We start from the raw sequence: 22,114 nt of genomic DNA on the forward strand, positions 1-22,114 counted from the left end.
GGCCGCACTCGGGGGTCAGCAGCGACAGCCTCCCCATTTATTTTACATTTGTTGGTTTTGCGAGTCATCGGCGGTGTCACCGCCAGGGTGTGCCGGCGGCGCACCGGGCGAGGTCTCGGCGGGAGCAGGCAGGCTGCGGGCGGGTTGCTAGAGGAAATTGTTTCTCGTCACAGCTCTTCAAGCGTGTGATTTAAGACCAGACAGTTAATCGCTGTGTTGTAGCTTCAGAGGAACAGTCTTTACAAAACAATCAAGGCTTGAAGCATCCACTTTATAATTGTCCTCATTCAGATCGGTGTTTCGTCTGTTACCTAGTGCAGAACACAGCTGGATTGCTTCATGTCATTTATGTTCATTTCTCTGGCTCTTACTTCTGCTGTTCTCAGTGGTGGGTGTGTTTGTGGCTTTTTTATGGGTGTTTTTTTTTTTTAGATACTGCTCTTGCCTTTCTTCTAAGACTGTTATTATTCAGGGAGAGTAGATATTTCTAATCTGCAGGTATTCAGTTGGCTAAACTGGTGTCAGGTGAGTCCTTCCACCTTTCTTTTTTCTTTTCAGACTGTTATTTCAGGCTCTCACAGGCTGGAAGAACAGTTGTGAGAGAGTAGCACAGGAGTTTTAATCCTAAGAAAGTAGTTCAGCATATTATTTTACATGTTTCAAACTACTGTGTGTGATTCACAGCTAATAAAAAGGACCCAATTCTGCAAGAAGCTGCAAACCTTGTGGGTTTTTTTGCACCTGGTGGGAGCCAAGGTTTCCCTCCACAAATATTGACTGATCTTCCTCCACACTGAGCCAGCTGGGGCTGTAACTGCTGTGTGTCATGCAGTGCTGTCTGGCTGTTTCCCAGCTGCACAACAAATGTCCTGTGCAGCTGGGCAAGCTGCTCTTTGTGTAGCACAGCAGGGCATTGTTACGTCCAGATAGAGCTACAGGTATGCAAAGGTTATTTTTTATATTGAGTTCATTATGAAAAAGAGACATGAGTTAGATCCTGACAGGGTATCGGGTGTGGTATACTTGGAATTTGAATTTTTTCACTTGGAAATGGAAAGTGAGTCATCCAGAAAAAAAGGATTAAGAAGGGAGAGCAGCTGGATGTATGTTAGGTGTGTAGTAAATATACTCTATTCAGAGGTTGCTCAGAGAGGTTGTGGAGTCTCCTTCTCTGGAGACTTTCAAGACCTGTCTGGATGCCTTTTTGAGTGATCTGCCCTAGTCCTGCTCTGCCAGGGGAGTTGGACTCTGATCTCTGGAGGTCCCTTCCAACCCTGAAGATTCTGCAAATCTGAAAACTAAGGGGAAGATTTGGGTCTTCCAGAAGCTTAAGAATTGCAGGGAAGGAAATTCCTTTCATCTGTGTTATGGTGCATAGGTCAGAGAATGTAGAAGCGTAAAAGTACACATGAAGGACGCTAAAGAAATTACTTACAGTTTTGTTTTTTTTTGTTTCTTAGTCTGTCTTCATGATTTCATTCATTTTTCAGCTTCCAAAGTTGGTAGTACTTAATGCATCCAGGAAATGCTTGTTTCTTCATCCCCTAGAGAAGAAGTCCACTGTACCCAGCAGGAGCTGAAGGGCTGACTAGGGAACCTGACCCTCAGCAAGCTGTTCTGGCATTGGTTAGTATAGCAGCTGATGGAGCTGTGCAGTGGTGGAATGGGGCTTTGCTTCCCCTAAAATGAATGGTGGGTTGGTTTTCCACCAAATTCAAAACATGCCCTGTTTGTAAGACCCCTTAAAGAAGTAGTATATGATGTGGGTGTCCAAAGAACAGAAGCATGTTTATCTGAGTGCATAAATATAGAGGAAGCTGGAATTGATTTAGTTTTAAAGCTCAGGAGTCAGATCTTGCCTCTTTTCCTGTTTTACGGAATTTTTGATTCTGTGAGCCCAGGTGAGACTGTGATTAATTATCTCACGATGAATTGGATTAAATGGGCCACTGGATCTTAAAATACACTTTCATAAATTTGGAAATGTGAGGTTCTGTATTTACAAACATGGAAAATGCAAAACCTGACCTTTATGGTTTTTTAGGCTTCTATAAAATGGGAATACTTATTGCAGTTCTTGGAATCTGGTTCAGCTCTTCACTTGTAAAAGGAGACTCTAAGGCTGTGACAACCTCTCTAACTACAAAGTGGTCTTCAACTCCTTTACTACTTGAAGCAAGGTAAGTGCATTTTTTTTTTTTCATTGATACATCAGAATATGCTTAGAGCATAAAGGAAAGTGTTCTCTTTTTCGTTTGTTTTGTGGTGCTTTGGGTTTTGGTCATTACTCATTGGCAGTAGTAACACTTAATTGAACCTGATCACTAGTGTGCTTTGGGAGATGGGATAAATATTTTAAAGGAGATAGTAGGAGTTTTTTGCATGGTAAATTCTTTGATTGTGCATTAAAGCAAGCATTAATAACTATTAATAACTCCATATTAGATTGGGGTTTTTTTATCCTGTAAATTTTAACTGAAAGGAGTAGTTGGAGAGGTTTGTTAGTGTGGTCCTGCAGGATTCCATAGGAAAAGATTTTGGACTTCAATGAAAACTGTAGATTTTATATGTTTCATGCTTCTGTATGTTCAGCTCAGTTAAGCTTGAGTTTAACTTTGTTAGTTTAAGTTGTGTATTGATTATCTTAAGTCAACTGCTTTGTTAAGAGTTGTGCCAGTCAACCTAGGGAGATTTCTCAGAAGAATTCTCAGAAGAATGGTATTAAAAAGATGCTATTAAAAAAGAAAGCAAAATTATGTCTATTTACTGCAAGTGTATTTAGCACTTCTAAAGTCCATGTAATTTCATTTTTAGAAGTCCTCATCTCTTCATGTGTAGAAGTCCCTATTATTTCATTTCACAGCCTTCCCATTTGCTGATGTCTATGCAAAAGAGGACTTGGAGATTTTGGGGGCAGAGTGTGTGCGCTTCATTTTGTATCACCCAATAGTGTTGCCATGCTCAGGTTATTGCAGGTTGGTCCAGATGGAAATAGTTGAGCAGTGATAGATTTCATTCCAATGGTTTTGGATGATAGAATCAGAGACTCATAGAATGGTTTGAGTTGGAAGGGATCTCAAAGATCATCGAGGTCCAACTCCCCTGCACGGGCAGGGACACCTCCCGCTAGACCAGGTTGCTCCAAGCCCCATCCAACCTGCCCTTCAACACTGCCAGGGATGGGGCAGCCGCAACTTATCTGAGCAGTCTGTTCCAGTGTCTCATCACCCTCACACTAAAGAATTTCCTCCTGATCTCTGACCCAAATCTCTCTTCCTTCAGTTTAAAATCATTACCCGTTGTCCTCTTGCTACAAGCCCTGGTAACAAGTCCTTCCCCAAAATAGGAGGTGATAGAAGAGGTGTGTCCTAGGTGAAATTACTTTTCTATAACCTTCTCTAGAGATGCTGAAGTTCTGCAGGCTGAGAAGTCCTGAAGCAGTAAAATGAAAAGCTTGGGTATGCCACAATCAAATATTCTGAAAACACGAGACATTTGCTGGGGAAAATTTCTCTCTAAGAGACTGTGAAATAGTGAGCAAAGAATAAGAACAGTGCACCAAGGGTCCCGAGGAAGAGGACTTGGGGGTTGCAGTAGATAAGAAGCTTGACATGAGCTGCCAGTGTGCGCTCACGGCCTAGAGAGCCGGTTGTGTCCTGGGCTGTATCAAAAGAAGTGTGGTCAGCAGAGCCAGGGAGGTGATTCTGCCTCTCTGCTCTGCTGTGGTCAGACCTCACCTGGGAGTACTGTGTACAGTTCTGGTGCCCTCACAGCAGAAGAAAGATACAGACCTGTTGGAGAGGTCCCGAGAAAGGCCACAAAGATGATCAAAGGCCTGGAGCACCTCTGCTCTGGAGACAGGCTAAGAAACTTGGGGCTGTTTAGCCTAGAGAAGAGAAGGCTCTGGGAAGAACTTATAGCACCTTCCAGTACTTGAAAGGAGCCTGCAGGAAAGCTGGGGAGGGGCTTTTCTTCAGAGTAGATAGTGATAGGACAAGGGGTAGTGGTTTTAAACTGAAAGAGAGGAGACTTAGGTTAGAAAGGTTAGGAAGAAATTCTTCACTACAAGGGTGGTGGGAGGTTGTTAACGCCCCATCCCTGGAGGTTTTTAAGGCCAGGTTGGACGAGGTTTTGTGCAACCTGGTCTACTGGTAGTGATCCCTGCTCATAGCAGGGGGGTTGGAACTCGATGATCTTTAAGGTCCCTTCCAACCTTAATGATTCTATGATATAAAAGCTAAATAATATTCAAAGATTTTGGGCCGGCAGGATTGTTCGTTGGGGTGGGTTGCAGAATGACACTGCAGTGTAGAACCCCTCCTGCTGTTCCAGTTACTTCCCCTAGCCCTGCAGTTCATTAAGCAATTGCTTTCAAAGCACTTGGTACCTTAGGTCAGAACAGATTGCAGTGAACGCACAAGCTATTGTGGCAGCTGATGGGCTCCAAATCTGCTGCTATAGCATCATTTAGCAGGTGAAGCATGTTACAAGTTTAGATATTATAAAGGATTTGTTGTTAGCAATGTTTAGAGAATTATTTTGGTATCCTAGCATTGTCTACCTACCTGACCTACCTACCGTGCTTAATACATGGAATTGCAACTTCTTTATTTGAAGCTGTGACTTCTCTTCTTGTGTCACTTAAAACCACCCAACCAAAAATCCCAGCAAAGCTAGCAGTTCCAACAAGATGCAGTTTGTTACAGAAAAAGATGTGAAAATCTATGGTTCTTGTAAAGATAGCTAGTGAAGAAGTGCATTAGGGAGGAGAGCTCCCAGCATCTACACTGTTGTCTGTTAATGGATTGAGAAATTAATTGGTGCTTTACAAGCTTCTTTCTTGTACTTTGTATTTGTCCTGACCTGCAACTATTATTTGTTTGGATTAGTTGGTTTTTTAGTTTTCCTACTTTGCTTTTCTAGCAATGAACAGTTTTCTGATACAGGTAAACACATGGTAGGATCTAACTTTCTGTAAAGCTCTATAAGTATTAGAATTGTAACTTGAGAAACAATTTTTAGATGTAGCTAACTATTCTCTTCTTACTTAGTGAATTTTTATCAGAAGAAGGTCAAGAGAAATTCTGGAATTTTGTTGGAGCCAGTCAAAATATGAAGACATCTGATCGTGATGGTAAGTTTTCATAACCTTTTTCTTTATGGTGATCAATAGTTGACATAGTTGAAAAATAAAACAATGTTTTGTCTTCTAATGTGGGTCCCGAGAAAGGCCACAAAGATGATCAAAGGCCTGGAGCACCTCTGCTCTGGAGACAGGCTAAGAAACTTGGGGCTGTTTAGCCTAGAGAAGAGAAGGCTCTGGGAAGAACTTATAGCACCTTCCAGTACTTGAAAGGAGCCTGCAGGAAAGCTGGGGAGGGGCTTTTCTTCAGAGTAGATAGTGATAGGACAAGGGGTAGTGGTTTTAAACTGAAAGAGAGGAGACTTAGGTTAGAAAGGTTAGGAAGAAATTCTTCACTACAAGGGTGGTGGGAGGTTGTTAACGCCCCATCCCTGGAGGTTTTTAAGGCCAGGTTGGACGAGGTTTTGTGCAACCTGGTCTACTGGTAGTGATCCCTGCTCATAGCAGGGGGGTTGGAACTCGATGATCTTTAAGGTCCCTTCCAACCTTAATGATTCTATGATATAAAAGCTAAATAATATTCAAAGATTTTGGGCCGGCAGGATTGTTCGTTGGGGTGGGTTGCAGAATGACACTGCAGTGTAGAACCCCTCCTGCTGTTCCAGTTACTTCCCCTAGCCCTGCAGTTCATTAAGCAATTGCTTTCAAAGCACTTGGTACCTTAGGTCAGAACAGATTGCAGTGAACGCACAAGCTATTGTGGCAGCTGATGGGCTCCAAATCTGCTGCTATAGCATCATTTAGCAGGTGAAGCATGTTACAAGTTTAGATATTATAAAGGATTTGTTGTTAGCAATGTTTAGAGAATTATTTTGGTATCCTAGCATTGTCTACCTACCTGACCTACCTACCGTGCTTAATACATGGAATTGCAACTTCTTTATTTGAAGCTGTGACTTCTCTTCTTGTGTCACTTAAAACCACCCAACCAAAAATCCCAGCAAAGCTAGCAGTTCCAACAAGATGCAGTTTGTTACAGAAAAAGATGTGAAAATCTATGGTTCTTGTAAAGATAGCTAGTGAAGAAGTGCATTAGGGAGGAGAGCTCCCAGCATCTACACTGTTGTCTGTTAATGGATTGAGAAATTAATTGGTGCTTTACAAGCTTCTTTCTTGTACTTTGTATTTGTCCTGACCTGCAACTATTATTTGTTTGGATTAGTTGGTTTTTTAGTTTTCCTACTTTGCTTTTCTAGCAATGAACAGTTTTCTGATACAGGTAAACACATGGTAGGATCTAACTTTCTGTAAAGCTCTATAAGTATTAGAATTGTAACTTGAGAAACAATTTTTAGATGTAGCTAACTATTCTCTTCTTACTTAGTGAATTTTTATCAGAAGAAGGTCAAGAGAAATTCTGGAATTTTGTTGGAGCCAGTCAAAATATGAAGACATCTGATCGTGATGGTAAGTTTTCATAACCTTTTTCTTTATGGTGATCAATAGTTGACATAGTTGAAAAATAAAACAATGTTTTGTCTTCTAATGTGTTCAAGTTGTAGAAGTCAAATGGGGACTGATTTCAGTACCATGTTTACTGCAGAGTGCTCTGGGCTTTTTGGATATCCTTTTGATAACATGTAGTGGAAAAGTCTGAACCATTTTGTTTGCCAGTTTCTGTTTCAACATGCAGTATAAAATATTATCAGTGTTTTTTCTCTGTGTTTCTACATAGCAGCTGAAATTAAATGTGAGTTCCTAACTTTTTCCCTCCTTCCCAAACCTATATTTACATCCTGAGGGATGTATTTAAGTGTACTCTCATGGATCTCTATTGAAGTTCACTCTCCTTCATCTGCAGAACTGACTGCAACGGAGATAAAGGAGGAACAGGCATGTGTATACTTACAATTAATGTTACGGGCTTCTGTTAGTATAAATCACAAATAAAATTAAGAGTCCTTTTCAATGATAAAGTAGTATAGGAAGATAACTGCTTGTACTTTGACTTTGCAGGTAGTGATTACTCTTCTTACCATGAAATGCTCAAGATAGCCTGTCAGGGTCTGTCACCTTTGCAGCAGAATTTGTTGAAGTTTTCTTTGTCTCTACGCTCTTATTCTGCAACAGTTCAAGCTTTTCAACAGGTTAGTACAGGAAATCCTGAAATTATTTGTAGGGCATTACCTAAGGCCCAGAAATGAGTCAGCTGTGTAAGGAGACAATTCAGAGTACAAAAAAACCTGGACTGATTAAGTGCTCCATACATCTCAGCTGAAGAGCATATGTATATACTGCTCTCCTTGGGTGCCAAATTAGACTCTGTGTAGACTAGACTAAATCATTGGGATTTCAACATCTCTGCATGTCTGTGGTGCCTGCTGCACTAATAATTCTGTGAAGATTTTTACAAGGAGACTCCCCATGGTTCTGTTGGTACTTGTGCTGCTGCTGCTGTTCCCCTCATTCACATGTACTTACTTGAAGATACAGAATGAATCCATGAATATGTAGATCTCATTATTACAACCCCTTGCACAGAAGTTTCTTGTACTCTGTTCTTTTTCACACTCGGAGTTCACTGAAAATTGTCTCGCATTATAATATGCTTTATTTAAGTAATACTGGAATACGTCTTCCTGTTTCAGCTGGAATAATTCTGTCATTTGACATTTAACAAATGTAGAGGTTTCTGATGTGTAATGCAAAAAAAGCCTCCATCAAAAACCCTACAATTGCAAACCAGACTTCTTGTACCTGGAGTTAATAGCAATAGACTGGAACCATTTTGAAATGTTTACCTTGTATTTAAATTATGTAATAGACAGGGAGGAAATACTAGTTTAGAATTTTGGACATTGAAGAAGACCAATTGCTACAAGGCTACACCATTATAATTTTTACTTGTTCTAAGGACAAACATACAACCAACTGTATTACAAATATTTCCATACAGATAGCAGCAGATGAACCTCCACCAAGGGGCTGTACCCTGTTTTTTGCTGTGCATGGAAAGAAGACATGTGAATTTGACTCTCTTGAAAATCTTTTACACACAGCTTCAGAAAGGTATTTGCCTAGTGTCTTATCATTGGATTAGCTCTTAAGATTTAACCCAGTTAGAGTCACTTTGCTGCTGTAAAGAGAATGTAATAAACAAGTAGTGTCTGCATTCTCCAGTGTCAATTTATACTGTTCAGTGCTTGCAATGAAGTGACATTCTTATTAATCCAGTTCTTATTACTCCAGATTGGAATGATGGTTTTCTTATCCTTTGCTCTTTGATATTCTGCTGAGAGGAGGAATGTGCACAGGAAAAGTTGGAAACAATTTGTTAAAGGACAGTAGGAATTCTCAGGAATACGTAAAGCTTTTAGTATATGGGGAGAACAGAAAGAGCTGGGCTGCATATTAAAATGGTAGTTAATACAACAGACTGGTTCTTGAATGGCTCGATGCACAGTATTTTCTCCCTCTATAATTTGATCAGCATTAACAAAACTATGGCTGTATGATAGATTTCAAATTCAGATTTCTTTCCAAGAACAGAACTGGATTGTAACTTTTAGGAACAAAAGTAAGCTATAAAATATAAAACCTCTTTTAAAAAAAACAACAAACTCAAGCCCTTAAATTTCAGTTTGTTTTCATGGCAATCTTGGGTTTTGCAAGCATTTGTCAATCTGCAAACACGTGGCATCTCTAGCTCACGTGCTATTCTTCTGATTCACTGGAAATATTTTAAAATTTTAATTGTATTTTAGACAAAATTTAAAAAGAGTAGTTGAAAACAGTCTTTCTCATTCACTTTCTTGTTTGTACGCTAAGCCAAGGACAGGGCTGCCTTGAATTTGAATTTCTGGAACGTTTTTTCTGCTAGCATTTTTTTTTATATACAGAGTTTATGAATCACCATTGGGGAAACAAAAAAAATTAATTGAAAATTTAAGGGAAGTGAATAATTTTTAAAACAAGGATCACATTAGATTCAAAATAGCACTAAGCTACCTGTCTCATTTTTTTATCTCCATTTTTAACAAACCTTTTTCAGTATGCATTAAGTGTTGCTGACTTGGTGGGAATAGCTTCACATATGCTCAGTGAGGACAGGAACAGTGGTTAAACGTGAGAAGGAATTTTGCATCTTGTGTGGAGTGAGGAAATGCTGTGAATTGCAGTGTGATAATCTTCAATGTTCACTCTTAGGCCAAAGCCATTTTTGTTCAAAGGGGACCACAAGTACCCTGTGTCAAACCCTGACAGCCCCGTTGTCATATTCTATGCTGAGATGGGCTCAGAGGAGTTCTATAGACACCACAGGAGGCTCGTTCTAAAGGCTGAGGCAGGAGAAATCACTTATGTCCTCAGACACTATGTTGCTGTAAGTATATTTGTGCATTCTAGCAAAGGTATTTGCCACTGCCCTGGCTTTTAAAAAAGAAAAATGGCATTTATTCCCTTGAAATGGACATTTGCATCATGTGTAGCTGCTTGATATTTTTTTTTAGAACACTCAAAGGTTGTATTTTTTTGCACGTAGCTGAGGAATACAGAGTATTTAAGTCTCCTGCTTCTTCAAATAAGAGGATATTTTGATTTTACAAATGCAGAGTTAAACTCCAGATAAATTACAGACTTTATTCTAAAACCATGTTGCTCTACCTATATTAGATTATAAGAGATTGATGGTCAGGACTTCCTCAGTTCATGCCACCTGGTTACTTGAGATGCAGTTTTATTACGCAAATACTTATCAGCCTTAGTGCCATTTGTCCTGGTTTCTGTCTCCCCCCCTAAATTGCCCATGACCACTGGATTAGTGTTTAAAACTACATTTCAAAATCTTGGAGAAATTTGAGTTATTTGACTCTGTTCCTGAATCTTGCTCAGTGTGGCTTAAGCCTGCAGCATAGCAGCTGGTGGCCAGACTCAAATGCAAAAAAAACATCAGCTGCTTCACCTCTAGCAATATTTACAGTTTTTATAAAATTAAGTCATACATTCACTACGGCATCTTCGCTTTTGAAAAATAATAGATTGTTGTTGGGAGGCCTACTTAGATTAAAAATTCAGTCCATTACACAACAGATAGTTTGTGACTCCTGTATACTTTAAAATACTTTTAACGAGTGATCATGTTTGTTTCCCATTAAAGTTAGAGCTAATTATGCATTTCTCAAGTTACTGATTTATCCATTTTTTGTAATTATTTGTTGTAACTATTCAGTGAATGTTTCACTTTTGAACTTCACAATGGAACTCTCTCTGCCTTGATAACTGGAGTCTATCCTGCTCTACTTGTCTTACATGCAGAATCCTGAAGACATTGTTGAGTGTTCCTCTTTACTTTTTGAGTTTGGTAGGTTTTTTTAATTCATAGAGAGATTTTTGCTCGCTGAACTTCAATAAGCTAAAATGTAATTTTTACAGTACATTACTGCAGAATCACTCATTGTGTTTGTTTGCCTCTTATGCACCCTCTGTTATGTCTGAAATCCCTGCTGCCTTGAGCTTTGGGATGTGGCAGCTTCTGATGTGTACATCAAACCCCCAAGTGGCAATACTGCACTTTTCCCTCTTCCTTACAGAATCCTGGTGCAGAAAAAGTCTACCTCTCTGGCTATGGTGTGGAACTGGCTATTAAAAGTACAGAATATAAGGCCAAGGATGATACACAGGTGAAAGGTGAATTATTAATTTAATGTCAGCATTTTAATTTTTCTTTCTCTTTTATATGAATGGCTGTTTGCCTGAATTGCAGCTGTTCTTCTTTCTTCAGCTCTGATACTGCTTTTCTTCCTGTCTCTTCTGGGATTATGTTCTTTCTGAAGGAGATCTTTGCCATGGCACTTGTCTTCTGATATGGGGCATGATGGAGTTATGACTCTGGACTAGATGTTAGTCATAGCACTACTAATGTAACTAATTTTTCTCCAGGTAACCAGATTCTCTGCAGATGTAAAGCAAATTCTACCTGAATTTGCCTTTGCTTATCCATACTCAGAGGAGAATGTGTTTCTTGGCTTTTGGCAAAACAAAACTTAGAACTCGGATTTTTAATTGGGTTCTTCAGGATTTTGCCATTTTATCTCTTTCAGATACAGATATAAACTCAGACTTAAAGTATTTTGCCTCCATCTAGGGTATAGGCACATAAAAGCTTTGGTTTTTATTTGTAGAAGTGTTTGAGAGAAACTAAGATACTAGAGGAGTTGATCCAACCTAAGATTTTTATTACTGACAATTGAATTTGTCATCCAAAAGTTATGCAAAAGCCCTGGCATTGTTTGTAGAATAGGACATTGGAGGCCTTATTCTCTTCAAGTTTGGGGGGGAAGTAATTGTGGGAAAATGTTTTTTAATTGTAAACTTGTGAAGTTTTATATCAATCAGTAATCTTAATATAGTAATCTCAAATGTTTTACAAATTGGGCGAACTGTGCGTACATTGTTACACACATTGCTACGAGTGTTGGACTTGTGCTTGTACTTGCATTGCTAGGAGCTGCAAGTAGCTCCTAGACAGTACAGTGCACATGAGAGGTGTATGGCCCCTGTCCAGCTCCTCCTGCCTAATGCTCTGAATGCTCTGACTGTGCAGTCTTTTACTCCTGTGGCTGCTGTTCTGGCTTTTCCAGAAGCAAGTTCTCATGTAAAAGGGAAGGGGCCTTAGACTTGAACACAAAACGTCTAGATTGGAGCTACCTTGTCCAACTAGTTAGGAGATCATGTGAGTCTCTTGCATGGATTTCTTTTTGATGTTTAAGACCAGAATTGGACCTCACTCAGATACTATTTTTTATTGTGTTTTTGGATCTAAAATCAGGGTTGTGTTCACATTTTTACTTGAGCGCTTTGTCTACAAAGCTAGCATGTCCTTATAGCTCCTAGGTCCTAAGGAATTCCTGTGCAATGCCTTGACGTTTCAACTCATCTTAAGATTTTCCTTCTCAATAGTCCAACTCGGTTGTATTTCAGCTGTTACTACGTTTGTTTACAAAGGCAATGTCTCTTGGATACAGGTTTAAAAGTAAACCTGAAACTTGGCCTTTCTTTCTTCATTTCAGCTACTGCAGTGTAGCTTTCTTAAACTAATCAAAAGGAGTGTGAGAACTGTTTTTGAATAGCTTGGTGACAGTTCTCCACTCTCTGTGTTCATAGGCACAGATGTGAATGCTACAGTAATAGATGAAAACGACCCTATTGATGAAGTGCAGGGATTTCTATTTGGAAAACTAAGGTAAAACTCAGTTTTAAGTTGCTGGTCTTTGTCATATCAAAAAACTTGATGCTGAGATGCTGGTCTTTTCCTTTGTTACTAATTTTTAAATATCTGAGTTATCCATACATGTTAGCAATACGCTTTTTCATATGTTAGTTTCTCTGAAGGCTTGCTTATAGGAAACCACAGAAGTTGTTTTACCCTCATACCCTTTTAGGCAGCTGTATCCTGACTTGACAGAAGAGCTAAAAGAGCTAAGAAAACACCTCATAGAAAGTACCAATGAAATGGCACCTCTGAAAGTCTGGCAGTTACAAGGTAATTGTATGAAGGCTTTCAGTGTTGTACTGCAAAAACTTAATGTAACTTCTTGTGTGCAAGTGTGGTTGCCAGTGGCTGTGTACAGTTCAGAGGGTTTGACTAACCTCCTGCACTGGAAGCTGCTAGAGTTTCTAAAGCTCCTGCGCAGAGTCCTGTTGAAATAGCTTTTAGGAAGATTGTTTCACAGATGAGGTTTGCTTTCTGTATTGGGAAGCACAGCAAGCCACATACTCTTGCTCTGACTATTTGTATGGTCTGTTAAGTGCAGAAAAGCAAAGGAAATGTGGTTTCCTTCTATGGTCACATTATTGATGTAGAAAGCTGAGATTTCTCAAGACCAAAGAAAGAATGCATTTCAAAAGTGTCTGCATGCAACTCTGACCTTTTCCCTGGAAATAATCTGTAGAGGCCTCTAAAAAGGCTTTTCATCCTCTGAAAAGTGTAATGAAAAATGCTGAACATAGATTGTAGCCACAGATAATCTGTATCCCACAGGTGGCTGTTTCTATTTCTGGTCTGTGAAACAAGTACCCAGACCTTTCTGAAGGGTCCTCCCACCTCAGCTGAAAAACAAGGTGATGGGCTGAACTCTTAAGCAACCTGTGCATTTTGTAAGGGTTACTTACTTCAAGGCAACACACGAAGCTGAATAGAAGGAAGGAGGGTTTTTTAGAAGTATCTAAAGGCACAGATGGAAAATTAATTTCCATAGGGAGCCAATAACTAAAAAGACAAAAGCTACAGTTTAGCTGACTCTGCATCAACTTGTTTTCAGTTTTGAGTTATCAACTTCTATTTTTCACTTACAGATTTAAGTTTTCAAACTGCTGCTCGCATTTTGACTGCTCCCCCTGTGGATGCTTTGATGGTCATGAAAGATCTCAGTCAGAACTTTCCTACAAAGGCCAGGTAACTTTAATTATGATTTCTGAGTTTTCTTAGGATTTTTTTTTTGAGCAGAATCTGAGCCAGCATTGGTTGTGGTAGTGTCTGAGTTTCCATTCATCTGGAAGCAAACACTGGGGAATGTTTATGCAGAGACGTTCTTCAGCCTGTGGTTACAAAGAGGATCTTACAGTGTTTTTCTTGGATGGCAGTTAACATTGTCTAGTGGAAAATTTGACAGGACTACCAGTGCTCTTTTGTTGTGAAATCTTTCTGAGCCTATTGCATCAAGTCCTCAAGAATTTCTTGGTTGGGTTTTCAGTTTGGTGGCTTCAAGGTTTGTCTGTTCCCTGGATCCCACTGGTCTTGTAGGATCCACCTAGGCAAACAGCCCAGTCAATCTCATGTCAGACACTGATGTGCAGTTCCACTGTGTCAGTGACCATCTTGAGCATGTTCAAATCAATGTCAAGAAATTCTGTCATAATCAGTCCTGTCAAACCACTCTAGAAATACATTTCTTTTTACGAATTCCATGATATGGCTTGTGAAGATGATATTATAGGAGCTCCTCTTTTTTGAGATATACCCGGCAGTAAAAAAAAACACATGAATTCTGATTTTATTTCTCACTCACTGATGCTACAATTGTGTTATTTATAGCTTCTTCAGATAGGCATTGTGTTTTCAGTCATATCTGAGAACCACAGTCTCAGTCACTCAATCCAATGTAAGGAAAGGAATGGGAACCTACAAGGAGAAGTGACATCCCGCTATATTCTGCTGCTAGCCTCCACCTGTGCCTTTCTGGCAGCTACCCACTTTTATTATTGTTTATGTGAAATTAGACACCAAGAGTTGGCATGTGATTCACATCTTTATCTCCTGTTGAATTATATAGTGTAATAAAAAGTAGTGCTTCCTACTCTTTAATGGTACCACAAAGGCAAGTGCTTCTGATTGCTGGTCTTTAGGAGACTGTGTGTATTTATATATGAGGTACAAAAATAGGATAAGAAGATACCTAATCAGGTGAACAGAAAGATGATTCACAGCATGATATTTTTATTTCTGTAGAGCCATAACAAAAGCAGTTGTTTCTTCGGAACTCAGAGCAGAAATTGAAGAGAACCAAAAGGTAATGCTTCCAGAAAGTAATGTAGTGCTTTTGCACTTTTATTTTAATATAAATTCAAGCTTTGAAAATAACAGTTCTATCTAAAAGTTTTCATTTTGTTCAAAATAACAACCCAGTATTTTCACACACAATTTAGTCTTCATATGCATGTGGGAAGTGCAGAAATGGTGGATTTTCTAACAGGGATTAGGAACATGGTTTAGTTTGTTTGCTCAAATATGAAAATATTGGTCAGAAATTTTTAGAGTAAGATCAGTGTGTTGGGTAATGATCATATGGGATTTTGTTCACAGAGCTGCATTGTTCACAGTAATCAACTGTTCTGATAGTTATTTGACAAGGATTTGTTAATGTATATGAAAGTGACTATCTGTTTGGTATCTGAACTCAGAATCTGGTAACTGTATTTATTTGTCTTTATAAAATGAATTTTAAATGCCATGAAAGTACTGTGTTGTTAACCCTGGGGGAGAATGTTGATTTACAACAAGCATACAGTATAGCTGTTCTGAGGGTTTCCATGCAGACTCTCTCAATCTGATCAACAATCCTGGCTTTTAGGGGAGTTCAGGCTGCATATTAGAAAAAAATCCTTCACAAAAAGAGTGGGGAGGTGTTGGACAGGCTGCCCAGGGAGATGGCAGAGGCACCATCCCTGGACATGTTCAAAAAAGGGGTAGACATGGTGTTTCATAAGGTGGTTTAGTGGTTAGGGGTTGTAGGGTGGATGGTTGGACTTGATGATCTTGAAGGTCTTTTCCAACCTTGACAATTCTAAGGACAGAATGGTGTCACGTCAGCCATTACGTAGTTTCTGAGTTACGTGGTTGTGGGGATGACCTGCCAGCTGAAGTTGTCTGGAGTTGGTTCATGTTTGTTGTAGGGCCATACCTGCTGGGTGGCCTTTTTTCAGACTCTGACCTAGCTAGCTCTTATTCAAGTGGTCTATCAGATGTGTCAAGTCTGAATGTCACAGCACTGCTTCTCCTGGGTAACAGTTCAAAAGAGGCTCACTTCAAGTTACTCGTTTTAGATTTTGTTGTATTCTGAACTTCTTAAAAGCAAGTAGATATTAAGAATGTGACTGCTTTTAGTGGAAATTACTAGAGCAAAAATGTAGTTATGTTTCTAGATTATTTTAAAATGTCTGAGCTGGATGGAACATAGCTTGCTAGAAAGGTAGTTCTTGAAAAGCAGATATTTTAAGCATCTTCTTACAGTTTGAAGGATGTTGCAGAAATTTAATTCTCATTACCCAATTTGAGGTGGTACTTAAATATCTGAATTTATCAGTGTTTGCAAGGAAGTCACAGGATAAACTCAAAACCTTCTGTCATGGCTTAGAACGATGGTGGAGGCCACTGGTTCCAATGTTGGTGCTCTGAGAATGAAAGTAGTGAAGGAGTAAAATTCAACAGCTATCCAAGTAAGTCTACATGTGCTTTGAAACATAATAATTAAAAGGACCCAGGTTGTGAGGGACCCCTGGAGGTCACTGAGTGCAGAAAACTGTTTCAACACACCTTTGTTGCATGCTTGGTGTTAGCAAAGCACTGAAGAAAACAAGAGCCACTTGGGAATTTTCTCCAGGCTTTTGTACAGAATTAAAATAGACTGGTAGTGCAGTCTGGATTGAGTGCAAAATGGAAGTTTAAGATGGTAATAAAAACAAAGAAAAAAAATCAGCTTTTGTCATGTGATCTGCACTGATCTATTGATACACTTCAATCTCACTTGGTATGAATAGGAAAAACAGGAAGTATGTTATGGACACTCTTAAGTGCTTGTTTAAAATCTAATCAGTTATATTTGGATAGTCAAGCAGTAAATGCAAAGTTACCTGAAATCTACGTGCAGGTCCCCTTGGATTCCTGTTGTGAAGGAGAAATCCCTTGTTTTTCAACTGCAATAAAATCAGAAATGAAGGGCTGCAGTTTGACACTGTTGTCCCCTATGGGTTTGGAAGGGGCAAGGTATGGAATGTAAGTGCAAGCTAAAGCTGCCTGGTGGCTTTTCTGGTGTGTGTTAGACCTGGGGTGCTGGTGGACAGCTGATTGAACATGAGCCAGCAATGTGCCCAGGTGACCAAGAAGGCCAATAGCCCTGGCTTGTATCAGGAATAGTGTGGCCAGCAGAAGTAGGAAAGTTACGGTGCCCCTATATTCAACACTGGTGAGGCTGCAGCTCGAGCACTGAGATAAATTCTGGGCCCCTCGCTACAAGAAGGACATTGAGGTGCTACCAAGGAGAGCTACCAAGCTGGTGAAAGGTCTGGAGAATAAGCCTTATGAGGAGAGGCTGAGGGAACTGGGGACGTTTAGTTTGGAGAAGAGGAGGCTGAGGGGAGACCTCATTGCTAGCTACAGCTACCTGAAATGAGATTGTAGGGAGGTGGGAGTTGGGCTCTTCTCCCAAGTGAATAACGACAGGACCAGAGGAAATGGCCTGAAGTTGTACCAGGGGAGGTTTAGATTGGACATTAGGAAGAATTTCTATACTGAAAGAGTGGTCAGGCACTGAAACAGCATGTCCTGGGAGTTGGTTGAGTCACCAACCTTGGATGTCTTCAAGAAACATGTAGATGCAGAACTTTGGGGTGTGCTCTAGTGGCCAAGGCTGTAGGTTGTGGGGTTTTTGGTTTTGTTTTGTTGTTTTGGTGTGTGTGTGTTTGATTGGTTGGTGGGTTTTGGTTGTGGTTTTTTTGTTTGTTTGGTTTGGTTTGTTTGTTTGTTTATGGTTGAACTCTGATCTCAGAGGTCCTTTCCAACCATGACTATTCTGTGATTCTGTCTAAGCTGCTAAATTCAGATCTGGCTAGATCTAATTCTTTGCATGACACAATCTGTGTGGGTATTATTTGACAGTGATGTTTTCAGTTACAGTTTACTGTGTAATTATCCACAAGCCCCACAATTTAACACTGCATTTATTCAGCTCTTCTTGGGGAGCTTTTTTATTTAATAGAATACAAATTATTCCTGATTAGGTGCTGCTTTTCTGTTCTTGGTAGTCCACATGGTACTCTGCTGTTCCCCTCCTTTGCTCACTTTCATTGTGATATTAATGTTTTAAAATACCCAAATACTGCATTTCTCTGTCAGCATTCATTGTGCCTCTTAATAGAATTTTGTAACTGGTACGGTATGACAAGAATTAGGAGACCTTCTTCGAATACCTCTTAACATTTTAAACAGAATTCCTGATGCTCTAGTTGGGAAATTTGCCTCAGGAGGCCTGTTTTATTCACTTCTCCTGATTAAAAATTGTTCTGTGTGATGGTGCCTCCATTCAGGGGCAAGCATCCATTCAAATGGGGTAGTGCTTAGAGGTGTTTGAAGAAATTCCGGAATGTTGGTAAGACTTTTTCCATTTGCTGCTGCCTGATTTTGAGGGGATCAGACTATAGTGGCAGCTCATCCACTTGTCCTTGATGACACATCCATTAAGTTAGGACTTAAATGGTATCTTAAAGTAGTTAGTCCCATGTGTTAGCACCATCCTGTATCCAGCAGTTTTAAGTCTGTTCTGCCCAAAACTGAGTGTTAAAGAGCTAAGACAGGTAACTGGATTATATTTATCCATCTTCTTTGTGGGCTGTCAGCTAAAAAAGGAAATAATTCTCTCAAGCATTCATAATTATTTAATCTGAGTATATTTTTTTAAGTATATGGAAGGATTTCCCTAAACTGCCTGGTAACAGTGAGTCTGTCCAGTTGATGTGTCTAAGCACTAAACAGCTCCAAGTTGTTTTTCCCTCTGCACACAAGTCAGCAAAGGCTGTAGTTAGGAAGCAAAATCATGCAATAAGGGAGATAAAATCTACAAATTTGACACATTGAACTCCGTAGTAATATTTTTTCTGCACAATGGATGCTTCTAATGGCCTTCTTTCTTTTAGTATTTCAAAGGAACATTAGGATTACAACCAGGAGATTCTGCCCTGTTCATCAATGGACTCCTCGTTGATTTAGATACTCAGGACATATTTAGGTAGGAATGTTTTATTTTTTTCAGAATAATTGTATTTTGTTTAGGAGCTTGCATCCTGCTTCTGCTTAGATCGTAAAGTAATTTAGACAGTTTTGAATCTTCTTCACGAAGTATTTATTAGATGATGTTTAAGTGTTAGGTACTGGAAAAAAAGGAAATAATGGTTCCAAATAGTGGTTCCTCTCTTATGCAAATGCATTTCTAACAAAAAAAGCTGATGTGAAAACTGGAATACCCTTGAAGATTGGAATGAGAAGTCACGTTTTTACTGATCTGCACTGGGACTAGCAAGGTTTTGGTCTCCAAGATTCTCAACACACACGTTTTATTCTGAAGATAGTAGATTGGTTGCCAAAGGATAAACCATTGTTGGATTTTTAATTTGAAAAGCACCCTATATCTTTGTCAAGGCCTGTTTCAATGTTGTGGAACTGAAGTTAGGCATGCATATCATGCTTTAGTTACCTTGATTTCATGTAGGTTTTCCTAGAAGTAGAATCTGATTTAACAGTTTAAGTTACATGAAGTTTCTTAGCACAGTTAGGTGATAATTAAGAAGTAATGCACAGACTTGTTTATACCTTTCACCTGTAAACCCTAAGCATAAGAGCAAGTTGTTTGCTGTGTCTAAAAGTCAACATTTTTGCTTTTTCTTCCAGCTTGATCGATGTGCTCCGCAATGAAGCCCGAGTCATGGAAGGCCTGCACAGCTTAGGGATTGAGGGGCTTTCCTTGCACAATGTTCTGAAGTTGAACACCCAGCCATCAGATTCTGACTATGCTGTGGACATCAGAAGCCCTGCTATTTCAGTGCGTGGGATTTTATCTTAGAAATGCTTTGTTTGCCATTGGGCAGTGCATTCTTATGTGGTCAGGGGGACTTTTGTTCTTATTTCACAAGCAGCTCTGAAACTGCAGTGAGGAAAAGAAGAAAAGGTTACAAATAGAATTAGACTTTTTAAAAAAACTTAACTTCCTGTTCATACCATTCTCAGTGTGGTGTTTGATTTCAAAATATTTTCCAGTCTCAGACTTGAGCATGTTGATCATTTAAATGCCTTTGATTTTTCCTAGTGGATCAACAACCTTGAAGTTGACAGTCGCTATAATTCCTGGCCTTCCAACGTGCAGGAGCTGCTGCGTCCCACATTTCCAGGCGTGATCAGACAAATTAGAAAAAACTTCCACAATTTTGTAAGTAGTAATCTGGACTAGAAAGGAAATGTGTGTTTTTTTCAACAGCAGGTACAGTAGCTTTTGCAGCTTGCCTACATACATGCTGGATTCCCTGACATTTAAATATCTTGAGATAAGATGCTTTTCTGAAAGGTTTTGTTCTACTTAAACTAGTAAGTTATGGCTGAGATTCCGAAATTATTGAGCATGATTCTCTGACATCTGTTAGATGCTACAAATTGCTTCATCAGTCAGAAGAATATATCATCGGACAAATGAGAGTTTTGTGCATTTCAACTTTGTGATAATAGCTGAAGCTGGTTAATGAAATCCCTCACATTTGTAAATTAGTATGTCCTTAACAGGGTTAAGACAAACTTCAGTTGTTTCAGTTAGAAAGCATTCTTGCACCAAAATTTCAAAGGATGTTCATCAGTCCTTAGCTTAATTCTGGGTGTTCTTTTAGTTCCTAGATAAATTACTTAAAGTTAGATCCACTAAAGAGTTTGTAAAATCCATACTGTAGCTCTTGTCCTGTTGCCCTATAGAAAACTAGTGGCAAACAGGGACTTGAACCACCCCAAGCTGTGGGAGCATTAATGTGGTATCTTTTTCTCCAGAGTTCAGTACTTCTAACATGGAAATTATTAAATAAAAAGGCAACACTTGGCATGAATCAGGGGCCCTAAATTCACTCTGAATGGCCCAGTTCTTTCTGAGTTTGGGCTTGGTCTCTGAGTGTGTTAGCCAGCATCAGCTGTCCTGGCGGCTGAGCAGAGCAGTGCTATGTTCCTCAGCTCTCACCAGTGCTTGTCTCCCACACACCTCTGAGGGGGTGGATTTCTGTACAGGTAGAGGCAGAAGTCTATATGCTAGGGGATGCTGAGGTAAAGGATAAAGCACATTGAAGAATCTGGTCTCCAGGTTAAAGGAATGGTTTAGACAAGAAATTTTAGACAGTGGACTTAAAGACTTCAGAATAAACTATTATTTAGTGGATCTCTTGTCCACAGCAGTGTATAAAATAGGACTGATGGTAATTCCGCACTGAGATACGATGGAAGCTATCCCTAACGAAAAAACTGCCTTTTGATTCTCAAAGGAACAGAACTTTTCACTTGATGTTTATGTGCAGGTACTGATAGTAGATCCTGCTCACGAGACCACAGCAGAATTACTCAGTGTGGCAGAGATGTTCTTCAGTAATCACATTCCACTGAGGTAATTGCTATGTTTTAATGGGAATTTTTTTACATCACTTTTCTTTTTGTGACTTCTACAATTGGTAAATTCCCATTGCTAGGATGCTGTAGAAATGTTTGGTATCTTTTATTGGTGGTTGGGAAGGGTTTTACTGAAATACTGTTTCTTATTTAAAATTTTTTTAATGTAACTTTTGCTACTAGCAAAACGGAGTTCAGTTTCTTCAACAGTCCAAAGGAAACTTAAAAGCAAGTACTGTGGATGAAAGAGAGATGGAAAGCAAGATACTAGTGGAGTTACCTTAGGGTTTATATGTCCCGTTTGAATGTTGGCTGCTCTGCTCAAAATCTTACTAGCCTTTTCCAGAAAAAGCCTTTGTCAAAGATGGTGATCATAGCTGACAGTTGTCTGAAGAGTTGATTATTTATTAGTATAATCAATTAATGATCTGGAGATTTGTTTGGTTACAGGATAGGACTAGTCTTTGTGGTTAATGACTCAGAGGATGTTGATGGACTTCAGGATCCTGGTGTTGCCCTCCTCAGGGTGTACAATTATGTGGCACAAGAAATGGACAATAATTATGCTTTCCAGACTGTCATGTCTGTAAGTATTCATTTAAAAGGGAAATGGATGTTTTAATATTTTCCATGTATGAAAGATTATGCTAATGTGTTAATATGTAGATAACAGAAGAGATTTTTCTCTGAGTACTGGTACCACATGGTACATGTTTCTTCATAAAGTGCTTCTGACCTAATTTCAACAAGTGAGACTACATTGAAATATGACACTTTATGCTTCTGTATGTTTTTCTGATCCCACCCCTGCTTATTTTGCCATTGAGTTCTAAACTGCTGTATCCCTTCAATATTATAAATTGAGTAGTTCCTGCTGCATACTTTTACCACATCAAAGGGTAACTTAGATGCCGGTAAATGCATTGTCACTTGTGGTTGGACATTGCTGCACCATCAATGAGCTGGGACATGTTGTAACATCAAATTGCTGGTGACTTGAAGACAATGACTTTTATTCCTATTTTTGGGGGTATGTATTTGTAAGCCCAAGTAGAATATTGTGCCTCCAAGAGGGA

The 22,114-nt window shown here is 39.3% G+C and overlaps 1 protein-coding gene across 1 annotated transcript in view; it reads left to right on the forward strand.

Annotated features, from left to right (window-relative positions):
• The first annotated feature begins 2,051 nt into the window (after window positions 1-2,051).
• The window catches only part of UGGT1 (UDP-glucose glycoprotein glucosyltransferase 1), a 45,724-nt gene continuing 25,661 nt past the window's right edge, over window positions 2,052-22,114 (forward strand). Inside the window, exons 1-15 of the mRNA XM_009993527.1 lie at window positions 2,052-2,180; window positions 5,052-5,134; window positions 7,100-7,230; window positions 8,040-8,152; window positions 9,290-9,464; window positions 10,672-10,768; window positions 12,245-12,323; window positions 12,523-12,623; window positions 13,436-13,535; window positions 14,589-14,649; window positions 18,548-18,639; window positions 19,299-19,449; window positions 19,714-19,833; window positions 20,951-21,036; window positions 21,489-21,624. Of these exons, the coding sequence (XP_009991829.1) occupies window positions 2,056-2,180; window positions 5,052-5,134; window positions 7,100-7,230; window positions 8,040-8,152; window positions 9,290-9,464; window positions 10,672-10,768; window positions 12,245-12,323; window positions 12,523-12,623; window positions 13,436-13,535; window positions 14,589-14,649; window positions 18,548-18,639; window positions 19,299-19,449; window positions 19,714-19,833; window positions 20,951-21,036; window positions 21,489-21,624 (1,650 nt within the window). The 5' untranslated portion in view covers window positions 2,052-2,055. The remainder of the gene's footprint in view (window positions 2,181-5,051; window positions 5,135-7,099; window positions 7,231-8,039; window positions 8,153-9,289; window positions 9,465-10,671; window positions 10,769-12,244; window positions 12,324-12,522; window positions 12,624-13,435; window positions 13,536-14,588; window positions 14,650-18,547; window positions 18,640-19,298; window positions 19,450-19,713; window positions 19,834-20,950; window positions 21,037-21,488; window positions 21,625-22,114) is intronic.

The sequence above is a fragment of the Chaetura pelagica genome, unplaced genomic scaffold (assembly GCF_000747805.2).
Source record: "Chaetura pelagica isolate M959 unplaced genomic scaffold, ChaPel_1.0 scaffold192, whole genome shotgun sequence".
In the NCBI taxonomy this organism is placed as follows: Eukaryota; Metazoa; Chordata; class Aves; order Apodiformes; family Apodidae; genus Chaetura; species Chaetura pelagica.